This window comes from Lipotes vexillifer, unplaced genomic scaffold, assembly GCF_000442215.2.
Source record: "Lipotes vexillifer unplaced genomic scaffold, Lipotes_vexillifer_v1.1 scaffold394, whole genome shotgun sequence".
In the NCBI taxonomy this organism is placed as follows: Eukaryota; Metazoa; Chordata; class Mammalia; order Artiodactyla; family Lipotidae; genus Lipotes; species Lipotes vexillifer.
In genome coordinates this window covers 4859085-4869018 of record NW_006791731.1, presented here as the reverse complement: position 1 = coordinate 4869018, position 9934 = coordinate 4859085, and the positions used below count along the sequence as shown (strand labels likewise).

Sequence of the window (9934 nt, the reverse complement as noted above, 5' to 3'; positions counted from 1 at the left end):
GTGTAAGAGCGTAAAACAATATCCACCTCCACGACCCACACAGGAGTCTCATAGGATCGTGGATGTCAAAGACTCACTGCATCGATGCTACTTAGAAACACTGTACCTGTTCCCAGACAAAAACACAGACCCTGCCCAGCTCTGCAAGTCATCACAAGATCAACTGGCAGAGTGTGTCTGCAATCATCAATTTTAGGATCAGAGGAGATTAGAAAAGTCTGTGTGAGCTGAATTCATCTTATTTGGGTTTATGATCATTTCTCTCTCCCTTAACCTTTTCGATTTTCACCAATGGTTCTATCGGTAAAGTCTACTTAAACCTCTTTTCCCTTTCTTTCAGATCCCTTCTATTAAACACCCTAATGGTTAATTGTCACGTCATACTGTGAACATTTTTTTATGGGCATGTCTAATTCCCCCAGGAAGAGTAAAAGTCTCCAATGGCCAAGAGGGTCTTGATAATACAAAGCCTCAGATGGCATTATCTCCGTCCTAGGTGCTCAAGAAATATTTGTGGAAGGATTGAATTTACACCTTCCAGAGTAAAAGCTTGATGGGGAAACAAAGCTAACGTTATATTTTGGTTTAACTCATTTATTCAAATACTTATCGGGCTAATGCTATATGCCAGGCAGTGTGTGAGGTACTTGGGTGGCAAGATGGTTAAGGCATGGTCCTCAGTGTAAAGACATTTGGGTCTAGAGAGGGAGGCAGATGTAATATATACAATGCGGGTAAACTCAGGCCAGTGAGAACAGAAGGGAAGTTTACAAACCAAGCTGGGTGAAAGGGATGAACAGCTAGAGATGATACTGAAGCAGAGTATGTATCGCCAAGTGGTTAAGAGGCAGCCGGCAGAGCTGGGCTGCCAGGGTTGAAATCCCAGAAGCAGCATCTGTCAGCTCCGTGGGGAAAGTTTTAAACTTCCCAGTGCCTCTGTTTCCTCGTCAGTCAGAAGAATTGATACCAGCGCCTTAACAGTGGGGTTGTTTGAGGATTCCATGAACTTAGCCACATACACCTTTAAATACCATGTCTGGCAAATAGTAATGATTCAATAAATGCTAGAAGTTATTGTCAATAATACCACAAAAATAATAAAATCTAATATAACCATTACATTTATATAGCTATTTTGAAAATACCACAAATACAATCAACTCTAATAAAATCATTTCTCCCATTTGTTTAGAACTGAGATTCGAAGCACGTCTACAGTTTAGCTAGAAAATGGGTAAAAGGAACATTGCAGAAGAAAGGCAGAATATGGGTAGGAGGAGCGATGCTCATGGCACGTTCAGGGGACCGACTGTAAACTAGTCACTAGAATAACTCGCTATTTGTCTTCGGTGTGGCCTTGAGTAGCTGAAGCTCTCAAGTGAAATCAAACTGTACCCATCTGAGAGTTAAACAGACCTCAGTCTGTTTCAGGGAAGGTGAAGGATCTTTTGCGGTTAAATTTTCATTTCACACCTGCTTCTTCCTGGCTGGATTTAACAGTTGCTGCTGAAACTGCTTTTCTGGAAAAACTGGAGCTTTGCCCTACTTGACAGGTATTTCCCATAACCTTAAAGTGTTCCCAGCCACTGTGAACGAACTCATAGAAATGCTTCCTGCAAAATCCAGAGAACAGAAGGCAGTTCTATTTTTACCCCCATCCCTGGAGAAGCCTAATCTCTCGTGGTGAATTTCTATCTGCACTGCTCTCCAGCAAGGTGGTTGCAGACAAACCTGTAAAAGCACTGTTTCTGTCAGGAGGTTAAACTTTCTATGCAGAGTGTCTAAAATAGCCCCATTAGCAAGCAGAGCCCGGGATGGAGCTCAGCAAGCAGACAGGCACAGTGACTGGCAGAAGCACATCCTGGTCACATAGCCCGGCCAAGTTCTCATTTCCTACTCTTTGACCCCAGCAGGGGATCGGGACCCCTACCCAACAGTGAGTGGGGACTGGAGTCTCCACCACATGCATTTCAACCCCCAGCACTGAAAAGGGACATTGGGAAAGCTCCCTTCCAGAAACTCCATGCTGCAAGATTGCATCCCCAAATATCCCTTTGCCCACGTGTGCAACCCATGCCCCCATGCCTGTGGGAGGTTTGAAGTGAGCTGATGTCCACATCTGGTGATTCCAGGTGCTTGGAGGAAGACACCCGGGCACCGTACAATGTGCTCATTGCTGTCGGCTCTGTCCCTCTGCTTAAGTCATTCATAGAACCTCAGTGCTTCATGGGACCACGGAGATGCTCTGGGACAATTCACTGAAGGGCGAGCACAGGGCCACTCAGGTGGTCCTACCGTTGTACAAATAGTTACTGGAGGAAGGGGCAGAAAATCGTGTGCCTGGCACTGTCCTCGTGTGAGAGTCACTAAAACCTTAAATGGACGGGACCCACCAGCGTCCCTGGTTTAGGGATGAAGACTGTGTGTCTCAGGGATGTTAGGTGACTTTTCATATAAGACAGGGTTAGAAAAAAGCCAGTTCAGGTGAAGGCAGCAGGTCTCACCCATTCAGCACCAAGGTTCCCTGCCGGTGTCCTCCTGACTCCAGGGGCATCCACTCCAACATCCCTGCCCATCTCTCCCCTGCCCTGCAATGAGGGCTCAGAGCCTGCGCCTGCAGCCTGGGGGAAGCTCCTCTGGCTTGAGCTGATCTCTACTGGCCAACTGTCAGCATCTCAGCCACACGGGAGACTCGAGCGTAACAAGAAACCCAAAGCGCGCCCCTCCGCCTCCCCGTAACAGCAGGGCTCGTAACCTCATACCTGATCAGGGGCTGTTGCAGGGCCACCAGGGCAGCGTGGATGGTCACCGAGATCACCGACAGGTGGAAATAGTCGAACATGACGGGGACCTGGTGATGCAGGCCTCTCCGGGGGTGGAAGTGCAGGCCCAGAGCACGGCTGCTGATCACGGGGACCCCGGCCATGTCCCGCAGCCTGGAAGGCAAGCGAGTGACTCACATGAGTGGTGGCAGGTTGTCCCTGCTGCCAGCCAGGTGGGTCCACAAGGCAACCTCGCCCATGCACAAGCACTGTGCCTGCATCGGCTTATCCAATTCCTGCAAATACTCTGCTAGGTAGAAATTGTTTTCCCCGTGATGGGCAAGTGAAGCAACCGAGGCTCAGAGAGGGAAGAGAACTCGTGGGACATCACACAGCTGCTATGCAGCAGAGCTGGGGCTCACACTCTGCTATTACCGACACGGAGCTCATCTGTCAGTGATGGAAAGATGCCCAGACACCTTTCCAGGCTCAACGGGGAAGCCCTCCCAGACCCCCATTCCCTGCTTCCTCTTGTATTTCCCCCACAGATGCCCAGCACAGCACTTCCTTTGTACCCCTGTGTTTTCTACTAGACTCCGACCTCTTAAGGGCAAGAGCTGTGACTATCTCACTTTCGTATCCCTAACACCAAGCTTAGCATCTGGCATATTGTAGAAGTCGGTCAAATAGTTCCTTATTAAAAGGGATATGTGACTGAATGAATAAATGAATGACCCCCCAAAGAATAAAAAAGAGTCTGATCAATTTCATCAAGGACTCCCCTACCTTCTCTCTAGCGTTCTGTAACTGGTATGTGTCTGATTCCCAAGAGATAAACCAGCTGGTAAGCAAAGCCTAACAGAGTCTTTGGTTGTAAAAATGGGGCCGATCTTCCTCTAAATAAAAGCCATCCAGGGCTCATCTCCTCTGCACATGGATCACTCAGGCTCTCTGGGCATCTCTGAACCAGACCCCTTGGGAAACCTGGATGGAGCATCTTCTGTGAGCAGAGCAGAGAGCTCAGAGGATGCCCAGATGAGAAGTTTCTTCTTCCTCCACAGAGGAGGAAAAGAGACACAGAGAGAAAACTGTGAGGGGAGCAAACTCCCAAGACCCCACCCAACGGGCTTCGCTTTCTGGAAATCCTTGTCGCTTAGAGCTTGGGTGCAAATGAATGCCAGGTAAAAGAGTCAACTCAATCAGCGGAGCCCAGTGTGACTCCAGAATAGCCCACAAATGATGACCTCCTCTCTTACCAGGAAGAAGCCTGATGGGGAGGGAGCACAGAGTGTCCTCTCCTGAGTCTCAGGAAGTCATTAACATTCATATTCACTATCATTCTGACAACTGTTTATTGCGGCCTTACCGTGAACTGAGCATGGCGTTTTTTCCCTTAATGCACATGACAATCATGTGTGGTATCAACTGATGTTATTCTGTTTATCGATGAGGAGGTAAAGCCAACGTGAGTTAACTGATTTGTTCAAAGTCACAAGGCCAAAGCTAAAAGCTGGGCCCAGGCCTGTCTGACTCCACAGTCTGTTCTACACTACTGCACATAATTACTTTGAATCCATTCAGACACAGGCTGCTGCAAATCACAGGACTATCCTTAGGGCTTGAACAACAGGGGGTGAAATACATGTCAGGGTAGCAAAGATGTCAAAAATGTTAAGAACTTAAGCCACTTTAATAGGAGTAAAGAATTCAGAATGAGGGAGGTGATAGCTCTTTTGTGCCCTGAAATGAATAGAGCTAATTAATGGAGATAAAATACCAAATGTAAACTAGATAGCTAGTGGGAAGCAGCCACATAGCACAGGGAGATCAGCTCGGTGTTTTGTGACCACCTAGAGGGGTGGGACAGGGAGGGTGGGAGGGAGACGCAAGAGGGAGGGGATATGGGGATATGTGTATATGTACAGCTGATTCACTTTGTTATACAGTAGAAACTAACACACCATTGTAAAGCAATTATACTCCAATAAAGATGTTTAAAAAAAAAAAAAAAAACTCAGTTCTGGGGGAGGGGGAGGTCTCAATTTAGAAAAAAAAAACATAGAGGTAAAATGGATAGCACTGAGAGGAAAATGCTTGGATTCTCATAAAGGAACTAAAACCAGCAAAAAAAAAATCAAACAAACAAAAAATGCAAAACACAGAGAAAGAGCCCTGGTTTTCAACTGAAGGGGAAGAGATGACTTAAAGAGATGACTTGTGTACCTGAACTGCGATCCAGACTGAGAATTTTCTTTTTTTTTTTTGCGGTACGCGGGCCTCTCACTGTTGTGGTCTCTCCCGTTGCGGAGCACAGGCTCCGGACGCGCAGGCTCAGCGGCCATGGCTCACGGGCCCAGCCGCTCCGTGGCACGTGGGATCCTCCCGGACCGGGGCACGAACCCGTGTCCCCTGCATCAGCAGGTGGACTCTCAACCACTGCGCCACCAGGGAAGCCCCCAGACTGAGAATTTTGATGCGTGGTTACAAGGACTGAACTTGAGGGCAACTGAAGGAAGGCACAGGAGGATGACTTGTCCCTTGAAGTAAAGAGGAATGTCCTGATAAGCAGTAGTGTCCAAGGACAGAATGGGATATAATGGGGAGACGTGAGCTCCTGTCTCTGTGCAAGCACATGTTCATGAGTCTTTGCAGAGTAGCAGGTTCAAATGTGAGGTTAGACTAGAGCACTGTTTCTCACCCTCAGTGATATTGATATTGGGGACTGAATAATGCTTTGCTGGGAAGCCGGGATGAGGTCCTGCGCATTGTGGGATGTTTAGCAGCATCCCTGGACTCTACTCACTAGAAGCCAGTAGCACCCACCCACCCCCGTGTAACAATTTAAAATGTCCGCAGAAATGGCCAAAATTCCCTGGGGGACAGAACTGTCCCACCCACATTGAGAACCACTGGACGAGATGGACATCAAGAGCACTTCTGCCTCTGACATTAGATGCCATGCTTCTCTATTTTGATCCTGTTCAAGCCTAAATGGTTACAAAGAAGCTGACTGCCTGGGTCATGTTTCAAAGCCTAAAGTCTATCCCAAGGATGTGCTACAGATGTCTTGTCATCCTTAAACCCAACTTATGAAAATGAAAAACTATGGCATTTTCAATTCTTCCCCAGCCTCTGGCTTCCTATTCCTGTTGGCTAACCACATACTCCATGAAAACGCTCTGCTCTGATTGTTGTTAAGTGCTTTGTACTATAGGGAGGAAGTGACACATGGAAACCGGCCCCACCTGCCTCTAGGAAGCCACAAAGAGGAAGAAGACATTGATCCATGCCCTTGGCCTGGCTTAGGTATCACCTCTCTTATGCCCATTTTACAAATGAGGCTACTGAGATTTAGAAAAGGGCAGGGATGCACCCAGTGTCTCGCAGTCAATGAGCACAGAGCCTGTTGCTGAACTCCATACACTTTGTTTGGGCCAATCTCCTGTACACAGCCTCTCCATTAACTACTGTTTTGATGGTAAGAAGGTCACATCTATCGTGTCCACCATAACTTATCACTGAGGCTGCCTGGAGAGCTGGGTAGGGAATGACTTCCAGGCTGGGTTTGGGATCAATGGCAGGGTTCTGTGATCAAATGGAAATGTCTACCAGGGAGCTATGGATGAATACTTCTGAATAAAGGGGCACAGGAAGATAGGGCAGGGGGTGTTAATAAAATTAATAAAATGAGTGAATGACAGAAACCCTAAATAGCTGAGAGGGAATATGAGAGCAACAGAGACGAGGACTTCATTTCTGAGTTTATAGCTCAGAAAGAAGGTCAGCCTCTTATGGGGCTTCTGAGTTCAATATGGTGCTAGAACAATAAGTCCTGGAGACGGTGTGAGGGAGATAAGATTTCTCAAGCATCCACCATCCCACCAAGAGGTAAGCATAAGTGATGAGAGAAGCAGGTGTCCAGAGGGGCTTGGGGTCCAGATAAAGACCCCAAGAGTGAGGGATCTGTGATGTTGAGCCCAGACGCAGCGGCAGGACCTCGGACAGATCCTCCGGCCAGCCCAGAGAGGAGGCGTGACCATCTACAGTACATACGCATCAGCAGATGTCTATTCTCAAAGCGCAGACACAGTCAGGTTTCTGACATTTCAGTAGTGGTCCATCTGTGCTTCAGATCCCCTCTGATTCAATGCCCCGTGTTATGAAAACTCCCATAACAATCAGACACATCTCCGGGATGGGACAACAGTCCTTGGGAAGGGAGCCAAAGTGCTAACAGTGACTCTGAAATCTGAAGGGGTCGGGCAACCATTCCGCCAGCACTAGCCCCCTGGCCACCTGGTCTCCCATTCTCCACTGGAGAAGGTGAAGCATTTGCCGAAGAGGTTGTAGAGATCAGAAGTGAGGATTCATTTCCCCGAAGTGGTCAGACTGTGCTGAGATTCCGCTAATAGAACAGATGGAAAAGAAGGGCCTCCATTTTCACCTTAAGCTTAATGAGGGGAGTCTTCACGTGAGCATGCTCTGTGTCCCCTGCGGGAACACAGGCCCTGGTGCCTGACTTATCCTGCAAAGGCCCTCAGGAGAGAAGCTGAGGGTGGCTGGATTGGCCAAAGAAGAGTCAGCAGCACTGGGGTGGGGGTCCCCACCAGTGTGAGATGAGGATGAAAGTGCTTGTGTCCATTATCCAAGAGCCAGATGTGCATTCCTCGGAGAAGAATCTGCCAAAAGAGCTTCCTGCAAGGAGCGAATGACCCAACCATAGGAGGCATCATTATATCAAAGAACAGCAGAGGCTGGGGGAGAGGGAGACCACCTGACGGGTACAGCTCCATGGAAGGCACAAGTACACCCCCAGAGCAGAGAAAGCAGTGATTGAGCATCTACCCCGTTAAGAGCCCTGCTTGTGCCTGGCCCTGCAAGACCCACACACCCCAGGGGGAAGACAGGAAGCTGCATCAAGCTGCTCACCATACCCAGCTGCTGCAGCGGGAGTTTCCTACCCCGAGAACGCCTGGAGCAGGGGTGCAGTGGAGCGAAGGCGCAGCGTCAATGAAAAGAAGTTATAAATTGGATGAGAGTTTGGGGTTTTGGTAAATACATTCGACTGGACTTTTTCATACCTGAAAAAAGGACTATCTATTCATGACATGAAAGAACAGCCTGCGACATGACTGCGACATTCACCCCAGGGTAGGAGGAAGAGGCCACCGAACCAGCTTAAAGGGAGAAGTTATGAGAAGGAGGAGGGTTGCTTCCTGCTTATTGAATCCGATAAGCAGGAAGCTGATGGATTTTCAATGTACATCAATGGATTTTCAATTTTCAGAAAGTTGAAACATCATAGCAGACATTCAGTGTAAAGACGAGGGTCCCGGCAGGATCTCCTTTGATTCAGAAGGGGGCCTTCAGATCTGCAGCCTCATATGGTCATTAATCTAAACAGCTAATTAATACTGCATTGCAAGTGTACGGAGGCGGGTTCGGATATAAGAAGGTGCCAGTTCATAAAGCAGGAAGTCAGGAGTTCTCTGTGCCTGCAGCCTCTGAGCTACCTGCCTAAAATTAAAATGCATGCAGCTCTAAATGACCACATAGATATTCCTTGCCCTCGTTCCTGTAGCTGATCAAGAACCGGGTTTCTAAGGGATGTTCTGAGGTCATGGCCATCGGGATACCTCAGGGCTGGAAAAGTGTTGGGCAAAGGAAACTGTATGATCATGATTCAGGGATTCCAAGGACACTCACTGTTGTTCACTGTCTGTAAAGTGCAAATCCACCTTGAGTTGGAAATCGACTTCACTTAGTGCCTCTTCCACCTAGAAGAGAAACAAAGCTTAAGGACTGGTCCAAATGAAACATGTAGCCGGCGGGTTTCCCAAAGTTTAGAAGAAGGAGCTCACAGCAAAATTAATGTCACTTATGTGTAAAGCAGAATTTCCACGCATGTTCTGTGGAATTCTAGTTGAATGCGGTGCCTGTATTACATGGACAGTAGAAGGAAGGGATTTACGTCAAATTTGGGGGAAAGCCAATTTGCAGGAAAAAAATGTCAAGTGAGTTTTCTAGATTGCAGGACTTCTGAGCACCTTATTTCCAGAACAGATGTGATCTGGAATCCTCTGAAGCAGGAGTGAAGTGTCCTGCGGCACCCGCTTTGGAAAGGTTGGGGCAGTGAACTTGCAGAGAGGAAAACCCACTTGGCTAGAGATGGGAAAACGTTGGAGGTGGTGTTACTGCTGGCACCTTCGAGGGGCTGACGCTATCCTTCAGGTTCATAGAGGAGGAAGCTGATGCTCAGAAAAGTCAAGTCAGTTCCCAGGGCGGCTCAGCTTTACACGAAAGCGTATCCTTCGCTTTTGTCTTGAGATCCATTACATCTAACCATTTATGCTTTCAGACACTTTAGCATATCATGTCCTATCCATGACTGTTTCCATTCTCAGCTTTTTAAAAAAAAAATCAGTTTCCATTAATTAGCATGGGAATCTATCTGTTCTACCTGCCAGCTTCTCAGGTACATCTAAAAGATGGTAACCCACGGCTCTTTTCCCAAACTTAACACCTCATCCCCACCTCCAGGAGAGTCACTTGCTAAGTACCGGATCTAGCTGATGTCCCTACTCAGGAAACCCAGATAAGTACTGCACGCCTGTGACAGGGTGTAAGCTCCTCCCCACAGCCACGCGGGATGGACCCCTTCTCCTCTGTGACCCACAAAACCCTGTTTTTTTTTCCCCTATCTCAGCATTCAACACTTCCTATAAAATTGTCTCAGCTTTACAACGTTTGCGTTATAAGCCCATGAGACAAATATTAGCTGCAGACACCTTTTGCTTAGTCCTGATCGTATTTTTTACAATGTTTTGAACAAGTGGAAGACATTTAAAAATCAGGCAATTTCACATTTCCATTGCAGGTTTCCAGCTTCTGAAAAAACAATCCATGGATCTGGCCGTGCTGGGCTGGCACTCAGAAGATCCATTTGGATCGGGCTCAGGGGACTCTCTGACAAAATCCATATGACTGTGGCTAAATCCCCCCGGGGCCATTTTCTTACCCAATATCCCCTGTAATCTGGTATCGTTATGGGAGAGACTAGTCTTAATCCATTCTGGATCCCCAGCTCCAGGGACAAGGTCCCGCCCACGGAAAGTATTCGTGGATCTTAAAGGATAAATAAAGCTCTTCTCCACGCCCTGCCCCCCCCCCCC

General features: G+C 47.8%; 1 protein-coding gene across 1 annotated transcript in view; it reads right to left on the bottom strand.

The window, feature by feature from the left end:
- FAM135B (family with sequence similarity 135 member B) overlaps positions 1-9934 on the bottom strand; it is a 166893-nt gene that overhangs the window by 77517 nt on the left and 79442 nt on the right. The window contains exons 4-5 of the mRNA XM_007464596.1: positions 8469-8539; positions 2763-2936 (exon numbers count right to left, since the gene is read on the bottom strand). Of these exons, the coding sequence (XP_007464658.1) occupies positions 2763-2936; positions 8469-8539 (245 nt within the window). The remainder of the gene's footprint in view (positions 1-2762; positions 2937-8468; positions 8540-9934) is intronic.